General features: G+C 49.4%; 6 protein-coding genes across 6 annotated transcripts; 2 read left to right on the top strand and 4 right to left on the bottom strand.

The window, feature by feature from the left end:
• Nucleotides 1–118: 118 nt before the first annotated feature.
• BO87DRAFT_306487 (uncharacterized protein) lies at nt 119–2350 on the bottom strand (the record flags this gene model as incomplete). The annotated part of the gene is made up of 1 exon (XM_025619363.1): nt 119–2350. One exon carries the CDS (start codon nt 2348–2350, stop codon nt 119–121), a length of 2232 nt encoding a protein of 743 aa, XP_025480515.1.
• Nucleotides 2351–3135: 785 nt separating this feature from the next.
• BO87DRAFT_425121 (uncharacterized protein) lies at nt 3136–3488 on the bottom strand (the record flags this gene model as incomplete). Its single annotated transcript, XM_025627281.1, has 2 exons — nt 3136–3381; nt 3456–3488. 2 exons carry the CDS (start codon nt 3486–3488, stop codon nt 3136–3138), a joined length of 279 nt encoding a protein of 92 aa, XP_025480514.1.
• A 5077-nt stretch (nt 3489–8565) lies between these two features.
• Nucleotides 8566–11380, bottom strand: BO87DRAFT_425120 (putative meiosis specific protein Hop1; the record flags this gene model as incomplete). The annotated part of the gene is made up of 10 exons (XM_025627280.1): nt 8566–9063; nt 9113–9306; nt 9354–9582; nt 9626–9859; nt 9923–10220; nt 10269–10434; nt 10484–10763; nt 10813–11029; nt 11091–11113; nt 11171–11380. 10 exons carry the CDS (start codon nt 11378–11380, stop codon nt 8566–8568), a joined length of 2349 nt encoding a protein of 782 aa, XP_025480513.1.
• Nucleotides 11381–13705: 2325 nt separating this feature from the next.
• Nucleotides 13706–17771, top strand: BO87DRAFT_36068 (cell division control protein Cdc4). The gene is made up of 3 exons (XM_025621565.1): nt 13706–14309; nt 14399–17113; nt 17164–17771. Exons 1-3 carry the CDS (start codon nt 14013–14015, stop codon nt 17287–17289), a joined length of 3138 nt encoding a protein of 1045 aa, XP_025480512.1. The 5' UTR covers nt 13706–14012; the 3' UTR covers nt 17290–17771.
• Nucleotides 17772–17783: 12 nt separating this feature from the next.
• BO87DRAFT_375836 (translation initiation/elongation factor MRX8) lies at nt 17784–19394 on the bottom strand. The gene is made up of 2 exons (XM_025623142.1): nt 18795–19394; nt 17784–18717 (listed from the first exon to the last, which is right to left on the bottom strand). The coding sequence occupies exons 1-2, from the start codon at nt 19346–19348 to the stop codon at nt 18282–18284; spliced, it is 990 nt and encodes a 329-aa protein (XP_025480511.1). The 5' UTR covers nt 19349–19394; the 3' UTR covers nt 17784–18281.
• A 174-nt stretch (nt 19395–19568) lies between these two features.
• On the top strand, nt 19569–22645 carry BO87DRAFT_458327 (60S ribosomal protein eL8). Its single transcript, XM_025628864.1, has 5 exons — nt 19569–19806; nt 19892–20278; nt 21354–21431; nt 21496–22005; nt 22076–22645. Exons 1-5 carry the CDS (start codon nt 19738–19740, stop codon nt 22274–22276), a joined length of 1245 nt encoding a protein of 414 aa, XP_025480510.1. The 5' UTR covers nt 19569–19737; the 3' UTR covers nt 22277–22645.
• The last annotated feature ends 454 nt before the right edge of the window (nt 22646–23099 follow it).

Genomic DNA, 23099 nt, shown 5'->3' with positions numbered 1-23099 from the left:
AGTGTGCAGGCGAAGGTAGGTATTGTAAAGGTTGAGTAAAACATGTCATCAAAGTTCAAAAAAAGTAAAATGAGTGGGTATCATGACTGCGAGCATCTTGCAACAAGCAACATCATGTTCAATGTACAGCCGTCATAGTTCCATTGTCGTTATTCCACCGCAATGTCCACATGGGAAGTTCACCCCTTTGCTTCGGCTCCTCGGGCTCTTCCAGGACAATTGCCTCGCTGCTATCTGTACGCCGCCGTGAGTGCCGCCTCTTGTCTTGCGGCACAGCGGGAATAGGACGACGGGGTGGTGGCCCTTGAGACGGTATGGGGGAGAAGCGGTGGATGGGGAGCGTCGGTGTCAACGGCGAGGCTGCGCTGGTCGATGGAGACGAAAGACCCTCGGAGAAAGCCAAGCTAGCACGGGGAGAAGGGAATGAGTTGATGGTCCTCTGCTCCTCGTCGGAAAAAGTGCTCTGACAAACGGAGCCTTCCCTTTCATTGCGACTCGCATTGGCTTGGACCGATTTAGGAGGGAAAGCAGGGCTTAGGCGTAAAAAGGACATGTCTGATCCATAAAACGAATCCCGCGAAGGAACAGACAGCATGGAACCTTGGTCGGGCTCCAAGCTACTGTTAAATCGGCTCTCCTGGAAGATACTGGGCGTAATCTTCCCCTTCCTTTGTCGCATTGCCTCGAGGAGATGCTCCTCCTGTCTCGTCACCGCGATGACTCGGCTTCTTCTATTAGTCTCCTTCTGAGAGGCAGAGGGGGGCTTTCTGAGCTGGCTCTGTCTCTGATGATTGAATATCAGATCTCCGTGGAAGAATTCCGGCTCAGAGATCGTGGGTATATCGCTGGATCGACGAGATTGACAGCTGGCCATATATGATGACCTCTCGGCTGAGGACTGAGACACGTCCCGACGAGCGGATTGAAGCCTCTGTGATGGGCGCGATCCACGGCTAGTGACGGACATCGGCTGATCAATGCTCCGTAATGTGCCCTTTGTCGCTTGTGCCGCCGATGCTGTACATATCTCGGCTTCGAATTCGCCGTAGGTTGCAACGCTATCTCTAGCATTTCGATCTCTGTTTAGTCGATCGCTGTTGAGGTCCTCGTCATCATCTTCATCCTCCGAAGAGGAGAGGCAAAGCACGCTGGAGCTATTCAAGTCCGCAGTCTTCAGTGTAGTTCGACTACTCTTCTTTGGCACCGAGCACTTCTCCAATGCAGCAGACGCATGCAAATTTGGTCTCCTGGGTTCGGAGTGATTTGAAACACGATGTGAGCTTTGGCGAGAACGAGCTTTAGGAGATAAGTAGGTCTCCTTGCTCCACTCACTGCCAGAACTGTTTGAGGTAACCTTCCACAAGTTATCATCCGGGGCGCGAGAATCACCGGTTCGCCGTTTATCTTGGCCTTGGGATCGCGACTGTGAGCGGTTAGAGCGACCCTTGGTATTGCGCCGAGAATCTTGCTGCAGTTTCTGCAAGGCTAAGTCCATCTCACTGGCCCGCACGGTCCTCTCCAAGGACGGATCAAGCCAGTTCGACGTCTTAGTCTCGTAGGATGATGCCTCAGGAGCCCGACCGCCGTAGGTTTGGTCGGTCGTCTTTACCAGGTGAGGTGGCGTCTTTGCGAGCTTAGTGCCAGCTGCATGGTCCTCAATGTTTTTTGCCTTGGTGACCGGATGCTCAGAAACTATGGAGATAGCAGAGGGAGAGGCCACCAAGCGTTGCGGCGACAGGAGTGGCTCAGCGGTTGCCTTGGGCTTGGGAAACAGTAGGGAGAGGTCGATCCGGGGTGGGCGCATTTTACGCTTTGAGTCTTTCATCGGGCCTTTCGGTTGCCTGAGGCTAGAACCAGACTCGGCGCTTTGCCGTGACTCTGGTTTACCTTCAGCTGCAGGCCCGAAGTCGGATGTCGCGACTCCAATGCCAGGAATTGTATTGGCTGACGAATCCCGAGAACTGAAGTAGGAGAATAGGGCGGAGGCTGAACCTGACTGGTGGATTTTCTTTGTCGATGCTGGCATCGGCTGTCCAGGAGCATCATTTGGGCGAAACTCATGGCCCAGCAGGGGTGATGATGCCCGAACACGGAGGTGTTGTGGGGGAATAGTGGTCTCTGGAGCAGCAGTCGGGAAGGGAACAAAACCACCACTCTTCTGCGATTTGATCTCCGGAGCTCTCATGAAGCTTGGTCGTCTCGAGCGTCGTTTGTCTTCACGCTTAGAATGAGTCTCGTGGACAGAGGCATCTGTTGTGCCGAGGATTTTGTAGGCCTTTGATGTGTTCTCATTCCTCGAATCTCCCGGGCTGGCTGCGGGTGAACGCACTCCACTTTTAGAGGCATGCATGCTGGAAGTCCTTGGTGGGATAGGTATGGACTGCTGGGGCATTAATAAGTTTAGTATGGGCGTGACCCACGTCGACACTGCGGGCTACAATCCCGATGTCTCTTCTCCAAAAATCGAGCTATAACCAGATAGCAAGAAGTGGTGAATGTCAAAAAAGAGCAGGAGTTCTTTGAATCGAAATAAACAATTGATCCCGACGTCTTTAGGTCGGAGGATTCAGGAGGTTTGGTAGAAAGCCGGAGGTGTCTTTCAATATTCCCCACCCCAAGTCGGTGAGTACCCCCAAGCCCGTATGTTTACCGTTTCGGTCACTAAAGATCCTCGTTTCGGAGCGCCACAAGACACGCCAAATTCGAAATTGAAGAAGCGGTCAAAAAAAATAAAATCTCCAGGGAATTGGCGTTCTTTTGAGGAGCGAGTCAAAGTACCAAGCAGGAACTGGAGAGACGGATCAGGCGAGTCACGGAGAAATAAAAAGAGGTCTAGAAGAAAGAGTAAAAGGGAAATTGGGAAAAGAGGGACTAGTATGCAGGTCCGGCGGAACGAGTGAAATATGACCTGGCTTAATAGTAGTAGCAGCTCGCAGGATTAAAAAAGAGGGTCCCCGAGGAGCTTGTGAATGATGTAACAGATATTGCAGGGGAATTGACCAGAATCAAAGAAGAACCGGCCGTGCGAGCCGAGAGACCTATTAGGTACTATATATAAGTGGCCGCGATTTCATTACATGTGAGCGGACAGATGATGGGGGGGAAAGAATTTCAAAAAGCGTGGAGGGTCGCGGCTTAAGGGGCAAAAGTCAAAGACGCCAGAAACAGTCTAAACTCAGCATGGGCCAGGTCAGAGTTGAAGAGATCCGCGAGGACCATAGAAGGCTCATTCGCCAATTGCTTGGAACCAGAAAAATCGATGGGGAACAAAGCCATTCTCGTGGGCCCAGGAGAGACCCGGTTGTCATACTTCCAGACGGGCGAGAACCGGCATGGTGGTCCATCATCAGGAGAGAGGGCAAGAGGCGGGCGACAGGCTGCCTACGTTAGCCCAGAGAATTAAGATTCGTGTCAGCAGACAATTGCAAGCCGGTAGTGGCACCTTAGCACCCTACAATAGCAGTAAGAATCGACAGGCACACAACCATGGGTCCATAGATCGCAAAGCGGCTCCTGAGAGTTTCTGAGTGGCCCATCCAGTGGAGGAGGTTCCAAGGTGGATTCAATGGCTGCTGGTGGCCCGAGGCGAGCGATTCCCATTCAAGTCAAGGCAAGATTTCGAGGAGGATGGGTGGGAATGTCCGTGTCTTGCAGTTGTTTATTTTTTGTGGATTTGTTTTTCTTTTCTAAATTAGTTGTTCCGAAATCAGACCATTTTTCTGGTGGTGGTCCAATATGTGTGTGCTCTATAGTTGTACGCATGAGAACTGTCAGTCAGTGCCTCGCAAAATGCTTCTTCCAGCAAGAGAAACGCATTCTCGTACTTGAAGATAATAAGTATGTATGAGTTGGCCAACAGGGATGAACAACCCCGATATCCCACCATCATGGATCTAATCCTAGTTCGGTCTCCCCTTGCGCCGTCTCTCGTTCGTACAGTAAACTTCGACCGTCTTTCCTTTCCGTCTTCTTTGGATTCCAGGGGATATTCTAAAGGTCAATAGTCGCTGCAGTCCTTCGTCTCTTTCTGGTTTAGACGCGGCTGGACACGTGCGCCCAGGTTCGATTTGAACAATTCGGGCAATGCGGCAAAGAAACCAGCGCAGCCACACTTCATTACTATTATTCTGGTTACCAAGCTATTTCTTCTTCTGCCTACATCCAAGTCAAAAGCAAATAAGAACATTGCCACCATATTTTCTCCGTCATGAATTGATTGACTTTTACTACACGTCGTATGCCACTGACGTCGGCACCGGAGATTGGACCGACGCGTGCACTCCGTCAGGAACCAGTCAGTCATGGTTTCAAATTAAGGGGCTGCTGCTGCTCGGGCTTCTCCACGGGTTCTGCCACTCGCGATCGATGGAGAGTAGTGAACTGGTGAAGAACTACTTCCCATCGCCGCTTCGCCCGCTCAGCCGTCCCTTGAAAGTCTCTTCCAATAGGAATTGCAGTTGCTGCTGATCGTCATCCCGCTCACCAAATGTTATACTCAAGCGCCATAGTAGTGGGGTTCCCCAAGTGCCGATTCAATAGTCTTCGTGAATTCGATCCAAGCAGGAACAGAGTGGTCTCTCAAGAACTCGACCCTCCAGGCTGAAATTGGTATGTCATTGGGTCTGTTTATTTCTAATTCATACGTACCATCCCTTGGCCCTGTTGACGCCCGTGACAATCCCGCTAATGGCTGTGAGGCAAATAGTCGTGCACAGGGCATCAGTCTCCGCTAGAGAAATGCAACCCTCAACGCACAATCTCAAATCTTGGATGCATGTACTACTCGATCGTCGTCAATAATCGACAAAGCCATTGCAAGGTTTCCATGGAAAGTTGCTGGAATAGCGCCCCGTTAAGACACCTTATCGAAGGTTGATGTTCAAACCTACCAGTCCATCGGAACAAAGTTGATTGGCATCAGCATAGTTGGGTAAGTAGACCATGGGGAATTGTACCGGCTCCTTTTTGGTGGAATGGTTGCCATTGTTAAGAGGTCACCCCCTATTGAGCATGGCATGGCCGTAACCAGAACTAGGGTCAACTACACAACTGGTCTACACCACAACACACTCTCGGGCAATTAATTCTGTGCCGCTCTATTAGCTCCTCCATCATGGAAGTAACTGCAGTAGGGGAAATCCGAAACTGAACAGCGTCCAGAGCTCTTCAGTGCTCCTTGTCCGTCAAAGTCAATTTTGCAGATCATCGGCCAAGCCGCCATCCGCCCGACCGTCAACTTACCGGATGTGTCCGGACGCTGAGGTTTTAGACGCGCACCTGGTGACGTGACCTCATACACTCAGAGCGAGACATCTACCAATGAAGCTCAACCGATAATCTTCCATCATAAGTGCCCTACAAGATCGTGGTTCTTCGTGCGACTTGCATAACTATCCTCGATTTCTTCTTGTTCGTCTTGTGTGACTCGGCTGTGATCTTCTGCTTATGGAACTCAGTGTCTTATTTCAATCCCACTAGCAGCACTAATCGCAAGAGGAGCTCATATATGCCCTTCTGAATGGGTTCTAAGGAAAGGCCGCATGTTTTACTCCTTTGGTCACTGAGACGTCGGTTCAATTTGGAGCCTCACCCTAGACGATTTGGAGCATATGGAAGGTACTCCCGAAACCATACGCAAACAGATCTGAAAGGATTAACAGCACTATATAAGTTAGCAGGATGTGCCTGTGGAAAGGAAAAGCTTATGTTCCCCCATGAGGTCTCCCTGACCCCTGTTGCGAACAGCCTCCATAGCTATATCCACAGTTCTAGTACGCAGTTGCTACGTACAACAAAGAATCCGCGGTTTCCTACCGCTCTTGAGTCAATAGAGTTGTATCGTCGGTTTAAACGTCTTTGCTGCAGCGGTGATTTTATCCGACTCTCGACTATCCTCGGCGAGTTGTCTACTCTCAAACCTTAGGATCCAGAGCTCTAGCCAGCTTCCCGCCGTTCCGCAGAAACTTACTGGGGAGGTCGGACTGTTGATAAGCTTGAACAGCAAATCATTGAATCTGCACAAACAATGTCAGATCAATTGCAGGTTTCTTAGCGACTAGGTACTGCATAAGGTGCCACTGTGCTCCTAAATGGCGAATAGCAGCTCTTTGCTCCAAATGCATGTGAGACTGGTTGTTGAACACTTATACTGCTTACTGCAGGTTCAGTGATTCAAGCCATTGACTCTATCTCAAGCTCCTCTAACCTGCCAATGTTCTGCATAGCTCGCGTCTGAACGGAAAATAGCGCCTTCGTAATCTGGGTCACACAAAGTCCCAACTAATAGCAGACTTCTCGGTGAATCCATTAATGTGCTAAGCATTCATATCTTAAGTGCATAATTCGCAATCCGAAGCTCCAGGCTAAGACCATCTCAGCATTGGAAATGCTCTAGTTACCAAGGCGGAATGAGGTAGAGCATCCCCAGTTTTCGGCCCAAGCATTCAATCTACAAACAAGCCAATAGTTACAACCATCCACACAGACCCCAAAAGTTTCCCAGGTTAACCTTCGTCGGGGTCAAATAGTCGACAATAGCACCACTTTCTCCCCATCCACTTGCTAAGGAGCTTCAATTGCGGGGAATTGGGAAGTTTCGAATCTTAGTGCCCCTTTTTATCGGGTCCGTGACGATCAACCAAACCTTGATGTTTACTCGCTTTTTCTCCCCCGAACAAGAAAAAGAAAACATCTGAACCAATCTTCAGAAACCAAAAATAGAGAAGCTCGTTGCAATAGTACGGCCTGCAGAAAACAAAGCCCGAAAAAAATTTTCCTCGCCCTGATCTCAAACGTTTGAATCTACAGAGACTAGCACTTACTAAGAATTGGTTCAGCCCTGAGGGAACTCCAGCATGAATCTGACCTGATTGCCGCCCTGAGCGAGTTCGAATCCCCACGTCTATCATTCCCGCGTTGAGTTATTGTATCCTCGTCTACCCGAAAATAGACATTGCGGACTTGACACTTCTCTAACTATCGTGACCGACCTATTGTTAGCTCCATCCCTACAGAGTAAAAGTGCTCGGGGACCTGAGTTAGTCTGGAACTCTGGATAACTCCCCTGTTAGCCTATAGCCACTCCCGCGTCCCTTACGATCGATCTAATCCCCCTTTCGACAATGCTCCGAATATGACGGCTCAGCACCACGGAGCAGAATACTTTACTTTACTAGCAGATATGATTTGATTTCGGATCTATTCAAGATACTGATTCTTATCTAGTCTACTCTATCTAAGCACATGCATTTTTGCCGAGCTCGATACGCGAGCGGATAACTACTTACGTGCAGCGCGCAAACTGCGTACTAAGTAACTAGTTACTGGGCTGCCTGTTAGCATGTGAATAAGGAGTAAGTAAGTAAGTGAGCAAGTGGGTGGGTATACGTCCGTCGATCATAAATCGCAATCACCTCTACTCTACACTACAGTACACCACCATAGCCAACCAACCCATCAGGAGAAGAAGAACTGCGAAGCGAACCTAGCCCATAGCCCATCGCATCGCGCGTTTCACCAACACTCCTAGACCGACCATGCAACCAAACTACATCTAGGATATTTCCCTCAAAAGACACCACTAGTAGCAGTAAACTGATTCATTCGGTCGCAAGGAACAGGGTTCGGCAGTCCGGCAAGCACCGAACTGCCGGGCCAGACCTGGAGTTGTTTCACCATGGTACTTAGCCATGAGCTTAAACCTGTCAGGGACTTTTCAGGGTCAAGGGTTCCCATGGCACGAATACCAATGAATGGAGAAATTCTGGACGCTTTGTATCAGAGAGTGACATCGCTTTTTTGGGTAGGGGGGATAAGGCAGAAAGATAGGGAGTAGTTGAAGTTCTTGTTTCGTTTGGTAGTAGTTTTGGTATGTATGGGATTTCGGATGATATGCGTGTAGTAGAGTACTAGCTATGATAGTTGAAAATTTACGTGTAGTAGCAGCTTGAATGATATGAAAGCATGTTGGTAAGAGCGCGTTGGACTTTGGTTTGGCACTATGTAGCTAGTATCTGAACAGAGGGGCTGTGAAACAGTGTCTATATTAAGTAGGTCTAGGATGCAAGTTCTGTTTTCGTTATCTCGGTGAGTTACTACTAAGCTATGTAGAATACAGTCAGTCCCAAGGGCCGAATAGCTCCGAGTATGGTGATGGGTGATCATGCTCCCGGAATACATAAAAGGTAAGTAGCTGGAGTAGCTAGCTGCTAATCACTCAGCTTCTCCATGCGTTCCAGGGTCCTGCTCGTGCCATGGCTCAGTTCCCTCCACTCTTTCCTCCCCGAGCGGACCCTTAAGCTTCATTTTTGAATCAATAGTTGCTGGGTTGAAACACCGGGGTTGCGGGTGCACTGCACTGACCGGATACTTCGATTGTCGGGTGCACGGATATTCGAACCACTGTCTTGAAAGGGGTTTCCTCCAATGACGCCATTCTTGTCCCATCTTCTTCTCATTGACGCTCATATGGTCGACCTGTAATGTCCAGTAGGTGAGGTTTAGGCTTTCTTTGGCTGTTTCAGTTAAGAGACAGCGATAACTTTCGTGCTCGGGGTGAGTATCTGACTAGGAACTGTCGTTCTCAGATTGCTCCGCGCCAACATCGACAAGTTTGGAGTAATTGCTGATCTTGCGCCTCTTGCGGTTGCTGCGGCGTAAACTGCCTTCGTTGGAAATCCGACGATTGGGTGTTTGCTTGGAGCGAGGAGTTACGTTTTTGACGGACTTGACTTGCTGTTCAGCTTGGTTCCTGCTGTCTTTCCTCAAGACTCGATCACTGACTCGTCTTGGTGGGGACGCATCTTTATGAGCAGTATCTTTCGGGGTGTGGGGTTGGCTGTGTTCGTTTGCCAGTGACGCCAGTCTCTTCCGACTTCGGGTTTCTGCTACCATGCTCGTGGATTTTTTTATTGGTACGGGCGTCTTCCTTCCACTTTCTTGAGCATCAAAAAGCGATTCTTCCATTTCATCTTCCCGAGAAAACGATCTTGTGATGCTGTGTAGCTCATCATTTGTCACTACTTGTGATGGTTGAAGCGAGTCCTGCGGGATGTCTTGGACGTACTGGAGTAGGTTAGGGTTATGATCTGCCTTCCGTTGCAGGTTAACTTACACGATGCTGAATCTTGATCATGGGGCTAAGTATCTCCGCTTGTAGCCTGGCTTGTATGTCCCCTGAGCTAGGGAACATGAACCTGGGCAAACCCTTTAGTGAAAATCCTTTGACTTTACTTCCCGGGGTTGGCTGGAGGAGTCTGCGCTTTTTAAGCAGATCTATAATCTGGACAAGGGTCTGCCCGTTACAATCTGTGAAGGGTCAGAGGGTACAGCAATATAGACTCTGAGGTACTCACGAAGCTTCTGTGTGAATAGCGACGTTCTATGGGGATAACCCTCATTCAATATGATCCTCACAGCTCTCCTCAATAGTACCAAACTACTCATCTGATTGAGTATATGAGGTTCGTCCGGCATAAGCAAGCATTGATAGCAAGCATGAATGTCGGGGACTCTTGGGTCATGGGCATCTTCGTATCCATAGCATAACAAATGTTGACGCGTTTGACAAAAGGCACATTGGGCCTATCAAAGTTAGTTTTGGTCTACCTATGGGTTGTCAACTTACCATGGCCTCCTCTTCACCATCCCAGCCGCATTGGCATCTGACCTTATTTTGATCCTCGGCTGTTCTCGTAGCAGTAGAGTCGTCTGAATGCAGATATTCCTTGATATTGTGCCTGCTTTCTTCCGTAAGGACAAACTTCTGACATCTCGTCGCAATGCCATTCTCAAAGGCGGTGCCAGGTTTAAGTGGCTGTGTAGGTGCCAGTTCACCATCCGAACCTTCAATCCCTTGCGACTATCCAAATTAATCAATTTGCCAACCGTCTCAATGCTCGATCCTCATGGGCCTTCAACTTACAGGTAGCATCATTTGTAATTGATGCTTATCCACAAGATCCTGCGTCGACACTTTTTCGTTCTCGGTTTTCTGACAAAGAGATAAGCAGAGATCAGTGTCCTGGCGTAAGCCGTTCTCCATAGATAGACTGCCACTGCCTCCCAGTGTACGCAAGATGTCATCTTTATCATCAAATCCAATATCTTTCGATCTTCGTACGGGGTCGTTGAACTCAAGATCAGGAGGTATCTGAGGCAGCGGTTCTGCTCCCTCAGGCTCGGATCCGGTCCATTTGAGCGAGGTGACTTTAAGCCCAACACTACGCCATTTGATTAGTTAAGGCTACCAAGCATGGGTGGTCACTTACGTATGTCGTCCACTGTTCATTTGTCCACAAGACTGCGATTCCTTTTTCCAATTTACGCTGAGAGGGAATTTGATCGTATCATCATCGGCCCCATTGAACCCCGGGGGCTCATAGTCAGGAGGGCAGTCCTCCGTATAGAAAAGGTGCACCCCTAAGCTTCTCTTATCTGGACATATTATGAGCGGCAGTTCAGGTGAGTGTATAAAGGTACATACTCGGTAGAGTGGGAAGAAAGGCACTAAGAGTGATCAAGCGCCGTACGATCGTCTCTAGGCCTATCCGGGCTGTCTGTGCAGTTTTCATGTCGGCCACACAGCCCATTGGTTCGAGAGATAAGCTTTCCAGGCGATTATTAACATCACCTCCCGCCCCTGCGTATCTAAAGGTGAATGTGTATGATTCTAGCACATTCTCGGGCGCATCCTTATCGACCAGTATGGTCAATTGAACAGCTTCAAGCACGTTTTTGCTAAGTGCATCAAAGATGCCGGTTTCCTACACATGTAAATAAAGAGGATCATTCCCAGTGATAATGGAAACTGACCAGAATATCAAGAATCATATCCGCTTTGGGATCCGATCCCCGGAGTATGATTTTCAGCGGCTGACCTTTCTTGCCTCTGCCAAATGATACATCTTCTTTGGAAACGATGTCTTCTCTGTGCGTGTGCTTGTCAATGAACTGTCGATAAGAAAGGTCGCCCTCACGTTGGGCTTCTCTCAAGTCCCGATCGTCGAAACACAGAAGCGGTAGAAACTCCCTACGCAACACATATAAGACTGGCTCAGATATGGGGATTTTTAAGCCGGCACCCAACGAACCGAAGATAAAAAAGTGTTCCAAACTATGTACTGGTATCAGATATATGAAAGCGTATCATGGGAGAGAAAAAGCCGCATACCGAGACATGTAGCATGATCTGGACCATCTCCAGGCTCTGTAGTTGCTGTAGATGCATGCTTTCTTGGAGCTTCAGAATGGCGGAAGCTTCAATCACATCTTGTGCCCTGATGCGAGCAACAGGCTTGCTGTCAGCGGCAAGGGACTGGAGATTCTGCGGAGTCTGTACCTGGACCGTCGACGGAGGCCCGGTGAACTTAATTCGAACCATGCTGGGTCGCTATATAGTGAAACTGCGCTACATGTAGGCATTCAGGAGTGAAACTATGAAAGATGGTGGTCAGCAAATCATGCTAGGAAGAATGAGGCTGGGGATTGAGGCACCGTGTGAAGAACCAAAATCAGGTTGACGACAAACGAATACCCACGGTATGGTCACGGGAGTCGCCAGTGCGTTTGTCCCTCCATTGATACTGAAATCTTTTTACAACTGAATTGGACAATGGCCATACAGAGGTGCTCTGTATGTATGGAGGCAATAGTGCAATTACTTCATATGTCTTCTTATGTCATGTTTGGGGGGAAGTTTACGTCTCACGTAACGTCGTCCCCAGCTGGATTGAAACTATATATAGTAGAGAGGGGGTGAAGTCGGGTTGGTATCTGAAAATTACCCGTCACTTCAATGTTGCAGATACCACATACTTCAAAAGTGGTGCAACCAATAATGCTATGGCGATGAAATGATCGGTTTGCATTCTTGAGCGGTTTCTCCTGAACAACGAACGGACAGAAGATTGTCCGAGACATCGTGTAGGGAAGATAAACATGATGCATCAACTCGATCTGCTTGACCTTAATCGAAAGGGTATTTATACCCCTTTCATGAAGCAGTGTCCATTTGCAGGTTGGTAGTCTAGAGGACAAATTGTATCGCTACTACTTAGCACTTAAGAGATAGTACATTTGGGGTAGTTGGAGCTAATTAGTTAGAAGTCAGACACATGCCTTCCTGATAACGCTGGTCTGAAACAGTCGATAGGGCAGTCCCGCGGTAGATGAAATTACGAGCCACAACCCCCATCCCCTCATCCTGTGTGATACGCACTTATCTCTGGCATTTCCCCGCAATGTCCTCTGTCCACATTTCACACCCAGGTAGTTGCCATCCTATTTTGAGAAACTTCTTTTTAATTAAAAGTACTTATCTGAACAACGTCTGATGAGTAACTGATAAGGTTCAATGTGTGTAAAGCATGAGTGTATCAGTAGCTCCTTCATGGGGAAATTGATATGGGGTGGTTGCTAAGTGCACTAAACTGCATGGTCGGTTACCGGTAACCGAAGATTCCAGCTAGCAATTTTACCTGTGTATTAATCCATCTATCTACCGCGAGCAGTTGAACCATCGAATCGAAAAAGACGCCGAAGGAATTCTGGACAATACAATGGACCCCACCAAGTCACGTGTATTGGACCAGTGGCAAAGCGAGCCAGGAAAACCAACGGTTACTGGGTCAAGGACTACTGGAAATTCTGCGAAAGTCTGAGGTCACATATCGAATGAAATTGCGAAGGCACGAGAAAAAAACGTAAAATGCGAGACGTCATATGCAGTTGGTGTGCTGGAGCCATATCTGTCAAGTGTGAAGAGATCTGGGTTGATGGAATCTGGCGGCGGCTATCATCCATCCACAAAGCACACCAACAGCGGTTCGACAAAACGATTTTAAATTTCCTTGTTTTGGGGTGAGAGTCTTTGAGGAATGGAGAAATAGATCAGTGGGGACAAAGCAGGCACCGTCATGTTGATACAAAGTACCCTCATACGTACGTAGTAGGATAATTATCTGGTAATAAATAATTAGTACTTTAATGTGGGCAAGCAACTTGTTAGTGCTGTATCCAGTCCCCTCCCGGGTAAGAATCTAGTCATAAGTCTAATAGGCACAACACCCGTCAACTCCACCATTGGATACATCGTTATAACGATCCTGGAAAGTGGTTCTCACCCCCAGGGAGAGTTGCTCCGAGCGCTGGGTGATCCCCGACTGCAGGACGGCAAATTCAGAACCCGCCTTGCCTCTAAGGTTTTTTCCTTGACCCTTTTTCATTTGTCTCCGTTGCTCCTGTTTTCTTTCTTTCCATTCCTTTTTCCTCCTCCGTCACTATTACTATCCTTCTTCTACCGCCTGCTATCTTTCTTCCTTACACTTTCTTCTACTCTCTCTCTCTCTGTCTCACAGATGGGGAATCATCGACCGTAAATATATTTTAAATAGGATTTAGTCTTCACATTGCGGAGCCACCAGCCTCGGGAAGCCGCCAGATTGGGCTAGCCGGGAGCCACTGAGGACAGAACCGCCGGCTGCTGCGAAGAGCCTAAGCCTGACCTGAAGGAGGCACAACCAACCACCTTCTGGTTCAGCTCCCTCGATCATTCTCCGCCGCCCAACACCTCCTTGTCAGCAGAGCACGCCACAGCCTGCCCTCGTTCACTTCCCTTCACCTTCTCTACACACCGGCCTATCTTCCACACCCCGTCCAGGCCCTTATTCGTTCGGTACTCACGGTCATGTTTTAACGATCACTCCTCCACAGCTGTGCGCATTCGGTTGCTCTTTGCGGGCGTGTATACCTGTTGGCGGTCCTCATTTGACACCGACTTCTTGCTGGACGTCCGGCCGATCAACTCCATCACATAAACAACAATCCCCCATTCTCACCACCAGCTCCTCGACACGAAACAGCCCTCCAGCAGCCATATCTGATGCGTCATAGCCAACAAGTCTGTCGAAGCTGATTCATCCTTGCCACGCCATCACGCTACTACACGCTCTTCCTAGTAACCCAACCTCGGACATACCACTGAGTCGGTCGCATATTCGTTCGGCAACCTTATCATGGAGGAAGATGGAAATGGTCGGGGCCTCGGTCCTGGGTCTCCCAGTACCTCCGTCGGTCAATTTTCCTTCGCCCCTGCTACCCGAACTACTGTTGTTACGACGACAACCACAACCACTACGACGTTTCCTCCCGTGCTCATTAGGCCGCCACGCGCGACGCAGGATCTGGATCCCAAGGTGTACCCACTGGCATCTGCCCCTACACCATCGGCGTTGCGAAATATACGATTTGAACTTGGTGGTAAATCGGTTGTGTTTAATGAACCGGAAGATGCTGCGGGCACATTGAACGAGGTATGTCTTCATTTATCGTTTTTCACAAGCCCTTCTACTCTCCGGCTACGTGACTTGACTCCTGAACCTTGTATATTGACCTTCTATAGTTGCACGAGAAGAATGACGCGCTCAAAACTTCGAACGGTCTGGTGCGATCTGTGGCCTCCTTTACTTCGGACGATACCCAGCTATCAAGACGTCTTGCACATAGAACCTCCAACCAACCATCTAATCACCTGTCGATCTCCAAGCGTCGGCTTACGGAAGCACAACAAGGATCACTACGGGCACGTTCCGCGCGAGTGCCATCAGAGCCTTCGTTCCGTCCCTCTCGTTCTCATGGCTCCACGCCAGTACATCCTACCGTGGCTGGCTTAGCCACCCCGGAGACGGAAACCAATAGCAATAACGCCATGGAAGGAATATTGTCGAGAAGGAGGATCCACAGTGCGAGTAATGCTCGTAGGGAGACATTACTACGGTCTCCTCTATCCTCGGAAGTCGAGTCTCAGGGACCCTCGCAGGCAGTGGACGCCAGAAAAGAGACCTTGCGTACAAATACTATCATGCAGGAACATGACAGACAATCTGGCTGTGCTAATGAGACCGGTTTTGCCAGACCTGCATTGGAAAGGACAGGGTCGGACCCTCGGCAACACTTGACCGGAATTGCTGCAAGTCAGGATTCAGGTTATGATGCACCGGGTGACAATTCCCAGCATCTGCCTACGGAGTCATCTTCACAGCCTTTTATCGACAATATCGTTGCCCAAGATATGTGCTTGCCCAGTCCCAGTTTGTCTCCAGTGGCGGCTCTAAATGCCGCGAACATCGATTCCTCTTTCGATTCTGGTGAAGACCAGGAGGACACGGACTCCAGCTTTGATAACAGTGATTCTCGCTTTATTGGGCCTTTGCCCGTAGGGGACTCCAACGGCGAAGCGACGTATGTTGCCAAGCCCGAACAGCTTGCCGGACCCATGATGCAGCGCCCCACTTCCATGATGGATATACCCAATGTGCTGGACTTCTTTGACTCAGTACCTGACAGTATGAAAACATATATGATGTACCAATTCCTGAGGCGCTGCCCGAAACAGACGCTGCACTTTGTTGCGGACGTTGTCAACCCTGCCTTGAAATGTGACTTCCTGTCCCTGCTTCCGCTCGAGCTCAGTCTTAACATCGTGAAATATTTCGACGTTCAGACCATGTGCCGCGCAGCTCAGGTGTCCAAGAAATGGAGGCATATCATTAATTCCGACGAAAAGTCCTGGAAGGAGCTTTTTGATAGGGACGGATATGTTCTTCCCGAGGGCGAGTTGGATCGTGCGATCAGGGAGGGCTGGGGATGGCAATTTCCGAATGGCTGCGAGGATTTTGAGAAGGACATGAGTATGTCTCCTTTCATCAAGCCAGATCCAGAATCTTCTGTTCCTGCCTTGCAAGCCTTTGGCGAGTCTAGTGATAGGACTTTGTCCGTGAGTCGCCGGCCTAAAAGGAAAGCGTGCACCCGTGTGTCTAGCCGTAAGCTTTCGAAGCGCAAGATCTCCTCCAGTGGCACTGATCACTCCGAGTCTTCGGATTGGAGGAAAGAGGTTTCGGCTTCGGAGGGACCTTATGCGGCTGCGAATGCTGCTGCGGCGGCCGTCCCATATCCAGAGATCGGCTTGCCATCACTTCGCGGTCTTCACCTCTACAAATCGCTATATCAGCGTCACCATTCAATCCACAAGGCTTGGATGAAACCCGTTGTCAAGCCAAGACACATCGCCTTCCGCGCCCATGATCGCCACGTTGTCACTTGTCTCCAGTTCGATACGGAGAAGGTGCTTACTGGGAGCGATGACACGAACATCAATGTTTATGACACTAGGACTGGTGAGCTCAAGGCCACTCTTGAAGGCCATGAAGGTGGTGTATGGGCACTTGAGTATTATGGCAACACTTTGGTTTCTGGGTCTACCGACAGGTCGGTAAGAGTTTGGGACATCGAAAAGGCTCGGTGCACTCAAATATTTCATGGCCACACCTCTACCGTGCGCTGCCTGCAGATTGTCTTACCGGTCGAGGTGGGAAAGAAGGCGGATGGCACACCTGAGATGATGCCAAAGGAACCATTGATCATTACAGGCTCTCGTGACTCGAACCTTCGTGTCTGGAAACTTCCCAAACCAGGAGATCCGGGTTATTATCAGAGCGGACCTCATGTCGATGACACAGACTGCCCATACTTTGTCCGTGTCCTCACTGGGCACCAGCACTCTGTCCGGGCGATCGCAGCGCATGGTGACACGTTAGTGAGTGGAAGCTATGACTGCACCGTGCGTGTATGGAAAATATCCACAGGAGAGACTGTACATCGGCTTCAAGGTCATACTTTGAAGGTGTATAGTGTCGTTCTTGACCATAAGAGGAATCGTTGTATCAGTGGATCCATGGATAACATGGTCAAGGTGTGGTCATTGGAAACGGGTTCTATTTTGTACAATCTGGAAGGCCACACGTCCCTTGTTGGTCTGCTTGACCTCAAGTGTGATCGTCTAGTCTCGGCGGCTGCGGATTCTACGCTGAGGATCTGGGATCCTGAAACTGGGCAGTGCAGGAATATGCTGAGTGCTCACACTGGTGCAATCACTTGTTTCCAGCATGATGGCCAGAAGGTCATTTCTGGATCAGATCGGACACTGAAGATGTGGGATGTAAAAACCGGAGATTGTGTCCGGGACCTTCTCACCGACCTCAGTGGCGTGTGGCAGGTAAAGTTCAACGACCGGAGATGTGTCGCTGCAGTGCAGCGTGACAGCTTAACATACATTGAGGTAAGTTCAGTCTATCAAGCATTCAATTGCCATTCACTAAGAAATCTTAGGTCCTTGACTTTGGCGCTTCCCGCGATGGAGTACCAAGCGAACAGTTAGGAAGACGCATCGTCGTCAATAGATGGGGTCAGGAAGTCAGTGACACCGACGAAGATTACGACCTTTCGGACGCCTGAACATACTACGTCTGTCGCCGACTGCCTGCTTCACTGCTTGGGCAGATGAAAGATTTTTGTGTCCTCTGCGACAGGCAACACGAACGGCAATTTCTCACGTTATATTCCCCCTTTTTCTTTTTCGCAACATATTCGAACCATGACATAACTACGATACCCCCAATCAATGGAACTATAATTACCTTTATGAGAGTTTGCATAGCGCGGTTAGCATCCCTTGACATGCTGCATCATGACGGACAGGCGTTTTGGCATTCAAAACGGACTCACCAATCAGCCTCTTGTCTAATAACTCTTCTCTCTTACCTCCTCGATCATACCACATCCGCATGCTCGATATGCATCCTTTTGTCCTCCTGTCCGCCTCTGTTTAACACGGGCGCTCCCGTCTCCGAGCTTCTACATATTCCGACTACCCCGTCTCTGTTTTATATCCGAATACTATAGACTTGAAGTGGCTTTTATCTGCAATCGAATACGATATGATTCTTGTATTTACATTCCAGCTATCCTATTCTTCCGTAAGCATCTTCGTGCACGTGAGAAGACACCCTTGTCGAGCATCTTTAGCCTGGAAGCGCATGGCTCCGTCGTAAACATAGTCGAAGATGAGACTATAGCTTTTCCGCTTTTCCTACTTGACCCCGCCCACCCTGGGAAGCGCGGTGTAAGGTGGCGCGGTCCTTAACAGTCCAAAAACCATGGTGCAGGCTGAGCGGTATGATATCCTGGGCCGGGCTCGAGGTACGAGGCCGCACATATCATGAATTATTCCACGGACCCAGTATTGCATCTCTATGTTGAATGATAACTGCTCAAGCATGTGAAGCAGTCTCAACATCCACTAGGTAGTCCCTGCAGCAACAGTGACATGAGACTAGCAGAGCCCTGTCGCGCGATCTTTCTCGCAGCTAGCGAAGCTAGCCAGTCCTTAAGTATCGGAACGCACTATCAACGAACATTTCAGCAGCCAGAGAAGGCACCAAAACCCCTCAAGGCCCAGCCCCAGAGGACATACTTGACCCCGTCAAATCAGGTTGGCCGTGACTAGACTTCACCTCCATCATCCCATCATAGCCAGCAGCAGACAAGATAGCCCAACGAATGGGACTAATCCCCAGGTAATTTCCAGGAGTGCGGAGGACCTTCGAACTGCATGTCAGAATCTCGCCCAGAGCACCGGGACCTTCGTCTCGGCCAACAGGCTGGATGATAGGACGGAGCTCCTGTATCTTCTTCTGTGTCTGGAGCAGACGTTCCTCTGTTACTCCAGAGGCGAGTTGACTCGTCCTCGCCGCCATGATATTATCCACTTTCGAGACGATGATCTGGTGTGGGATGGCGTAGTGGCGGAATAATTCGAGGATGCCTTCGTCGGAGTGCTTGATGCCGTGTTGGCCGTCGATTAGGATGAAGGTGCGGCGGAGTCTATGGAGGTAGATAGTTCGTTAGCCTGTAGTTCACTATAATATATGAATGCTTGGGGTAAGAAATGCAATACTCACTGCTTCCTATTCTTCAAATACTTCATAATCTCATTTCCCCATTCCGATCGACTTCCCTTTCCGTATCCCGGCATATCAAGCAACACGACCTTCGACTCGCCGCCCTTTGTTCCTCCGATACCGAATGCGTTCATCGTCTGCGTGCGCCCTGGTTTCGACGACGTCCAGCATATCTCCTGCCCCATGAGGGCGTTCAACAATGAGCTTTTACCAACATTCGACCGTCCTAGAAACGCTAATTCGGGAGTCGTCGAGGAGAGCGGCGTCGTGCGGAACTTGCTCAGGGTCCAGAGCTTGATTGGGGAGTGGCGCGAGGGGGCGAAGAATTTGTCTGCGTACGCGAGTTGGCTTTCATCCGGTGCTTGTGTGTCCCAGTAGTAGTTCACAGCTGTGGCGGGGATGTCTCTGAATTGTAGTTTGTTGTTGGGCTGCGGCCGCGGTTGCGGTTGCGATTGCGGATTCGGAGGTTTGCTTGTCGAATAGTTGCGACGAATGGGGAGGATCTGCGCTTGGGGAAGGCAGAGGGGCCTTAGGGAGGAGATTCGGTTTTTCATGATGTGCTGAGCGACCGAGTTAGACGGAAGAGGTGCAATGATCGACTTGTAGTATTTGGCTGGATTACTTCAAATCTAAGAGCTTCTCCAGAAATTGTCCCCGGATAAGAAAGTCTTCCGAGCTGCGGTTCGAAGCTCGGGGAACCTTTGCCGAGTCTCCGCTCCAGGCCGATAAGGCAGTCCGAGGGACAGCTTCATCTATCGCTCATCATCGGTCATTATTCCACCCCTTACACGGTCACTACTTTTACGTGCTGCTCTTTTCCACCAACTGGGTTGATCGCCTATCTTTGCTTCATACTTAGGAATCATTCTTCGATTTCTATCGCCCGCAGAACACGTCCAACACCGAGCTAGAATCACCCGTGCCCCGCGGACACTGCACCAAGATGATCAACGCCGTCCTCGTCTTCAACAACAACGGACAACCCCGGTTAACCAAGTTCTACACACAGATTGTGCGTCTATACTCAATCAGATCTTCCCAACCAACCCACCCCTCACCTACCAAGCATCCCATACTAACAATGCCCAACCAACCAGGACACCCAAACCAAACAATCCCTAATCGCGCAAATCTACAACCTCGTCTCCCAACGCCCCGCCAGCGCCTGCAACTTCCTCCCCCTCCCACCACTTCTCTCCCGCGGCGCAAGCTCCGGCGCAGAAAACGGCCCCTCCGACGCCCCCACCCAAATCACCTACCGGAACTATGCCACCTTGTCGTTCATCATGATCTCCACGTCGACTGAGTCGCCGCTGGCGCTGATCGATCTGATCCAGGTCTTCGTGGAGGCGTTGGATCGCATGTTCGAGAACGTGTGCGAGCTGGATCTCATCTTCGGGTATGAGACTATGCATGCGGTGCTGAGTGAGATGATTGTTGGTGGTGTGGTGGTGGAGACGAATATTGATAAGATTGTGTCGGCGGTGAGGGATCAGGAGGGTAATTTGGGGAAGAAGAGGGCTATTCAGGCGGCTAGTTCGGGGATTGGGAGGACGGGGCTGCCTGGGTTAGGGGCTTGGAGGTGAGGTGAGCGTGAGTTGATGGGATTAGGTATGTTACGAGTAGGTTATGACATGGGTTTCTATACTGTTTGGATCATGTTTAATTCATGGCTATTGGTGTGTTATATAGATGGATAGTGTCATGGATACCTGAGCATGAGTTTGGCGTTTCTAGTGGATGTATGTTGGGGATTAGAATTATAAATGTCCTTTGACCTAAATGACTATTTGAGAATGTCTCCAGAACAGTACGACTAATAAGTGTGTTGCATGCTATGGACCCACTAAATTAATAGAGAATCCATTAAATGGATGAGTGCGCATATCAACTGAATACTAGTAGACGACCATCATCAAAGTCTAGACTGCCATGCAAATACATGTAAGAGACATCCAACCTGATTGGCCCATCCTGCTACATCAACCCCAAGGGCTAACCCTAGATCACCTGACCGAGCCACCACCCAGCCCCGGTAAACAAGATAATCCGCCCGCGGCCCACACAAGCAAACGGCGCTAATGGATTTCTTCTCAGAGCGCGAAATTAATTGAACGTCTTCTTTTCTTCTTCTTCTTCTTGACTGTCAATCCTGCACCCAACGCCGCCGCGGATCCCGTCGACAAAATGGTAAGCACATAGAATCGTCCATTTCACGCCTCTTCTATTCAATTAGAATTGAGCCTATCGACTATACGCTGCGAAACATGTCGTGAGACGAGAATTGCTTCCGTCTCGCTTCATCTCGCAACATGTCGAGAAGCGACACAAATTTCCGTTGACTCGCTTCTTCTTATTCACAACCCGTAAAATGATTATGAAGGAGGGTTGTGATCAGCGATGATTTTTGGCTGGAGGTTATACACAAACTGCTCCCTCAGGGAAATCTAGGAAACTTGGTTTTTCTCTCTGGGACAGTTTGTGTATCCTCCCTAGAGTTCAAGGAAGATGCAGCAAGATGGTGGAACAAGATTGCTGATCTTCTTTTCTCAATGATAGCCTGCCCAGAAGTCCGGAAAGAAGACTGCTCCCCTCCCTTACCCCCAGGGTAAGGCTGGCGCTAAGAAGGCTCCCAAGGTAGGCAAACTCATACCCTTATCAACACTGACCAACATGGAAAATACTAACATGGTATGAATAGAACCCTCTCATCGAGAAGCGCCCCCGCAACTTCGGCATTGGCCAGGACATCCAGCCCAAGCGCAACCTCGGCCGTTTCGTCAAGTGGCCCGAGTATGTCCGTCTTCAGCGCCAGAAGAAGATCTTGAACCTGCGTCTCAAGGTCCCTCCTTCCATTGCTCAGTTCCAGAACACCCTGGACCGCAACACCGCTGCCCAGACCTTCAAGTTCCTCAACAAGTACCGTCCCGAGACCAAGGTCGAGAAGAAGGAGCGTCTTCACGCCGAGGCCACCGCCGTCGCTGAGGGCAAGAAGAAGGAGGATGTCTCCAAGAAGCCCTACAACGTCAAGTACGGTCTTAACCACGTTGTCGGCCTCGTCGAGAACAAGAAGGCTTCCCTTGTCCTGATTGCTCACGACGTTGACCCCATTGAGCTGGTTGTCTTCCTGCCCGCTCTTTGCCGCAAGATGGGTGTCCCTTACGCTATTGTTAAGGGTAAGGCTCGTCTTGGAACTGTTGTTCACAAGAAGGTATGTCAATCCCATTCTCCTACATACTCTATTTCATATATTAGTAGCAGACAACTAATAAATGGTATAGACCTCCGCTGTCCTCGCTCTCACCGAGGTCCGCTCCGAGGACAAGGCCGAGTTCGCCAAGCTCCTCTCCGCCGTCAAGGAGGGCTACTCCGACAAGTACGAGGAGTCCCGCCGTCACTGGGGTGGTGGTATCATGGGCGCCAAGGCTGTTGCCCGCCAGGAGAAGAAGCGCAAGGCCGTTGAGGGTGCTATCCGTGTCTAAAAAGCTAGCTAGCCTAACCAGCGAGCTACTAACAACACCGACGGGATAAAAAAAAAATCTTATACCATCAACGAAACTTCTAATGACCCTTCTTCTTCATCCTATCCTATTTTCCTATACTCTTCATGTACACGTTGCAGATACCCATGAATGCTATTTCAGACATCATCAACAACCACAGCTTCGGTTTTGTTATCTTTCTTGTGTGTGTGAACTTTGTAGGAAGTTGTCTTGGGAGTTTGAGCATTCATGTGACGTCTGCAATATGTACATCTTAGTTGTAGATCGAAGTAAGCGGTAAAAGTCTTAGATCGATAGCTTGTGTTCATTCAGGTGGACTCAAGCAGAAAAAGCCATGAAAATTTTATCTGGACTGATCTAGCCCTTTAATCCGGCCCCACAAAATTAACTGCCGATGCAGTGCAAGCCAACCATACCGATAGAGCAAACAAGTCATGACCCGTACAATACAGCATCACATTAAAACATGGTACAGAAAGGTTTGGTTGTCTATACATCAATCAAGTCATGTAATCACTCAAGCAAAAACAAGGTATGGCAATGGTATGGTATGATGGTATGGAGCAAAACACAAACAAGAAAAACACAAAATCATATCAATGCACCCAGATGCCCCCCTTGAACCCATTTGTTTCCCAGTCCAGGCAAGAGAATGTCCGCGCACACCCCAATGTAATAAAACGCAAAAGCAATCCGAACTAGAGTGTATAGATGGTGGTAGTGGAAGAAGGATATTGACCGAAAGACCCGCCCAATGAGAAGATAAAAAGAGACAATGAAGCTAACTCAGCGAAATGAGAAT

This window comes from Aspergillus neoniger (assembly GCF_003184625.1).
Source record: "Aspergillus neoniger CBS 115656 unplaced genomic scaffold BO87scaffold_13, whole genome shotgun sequence".
Classification (NCBI taxonomy): domain Eukaryota; kingdom Fungi; phylum Ascomycota; class Eurotiomycetes; order Eurotiales; family Aspergillaceae; genus Aspergillus; species Aspergillus neoniger.
The sequence above is the reverse complement of the archived record's forward strand: the minus strand, read 5'-3'. Positions and strand labels throughout refer to the sequence as shown.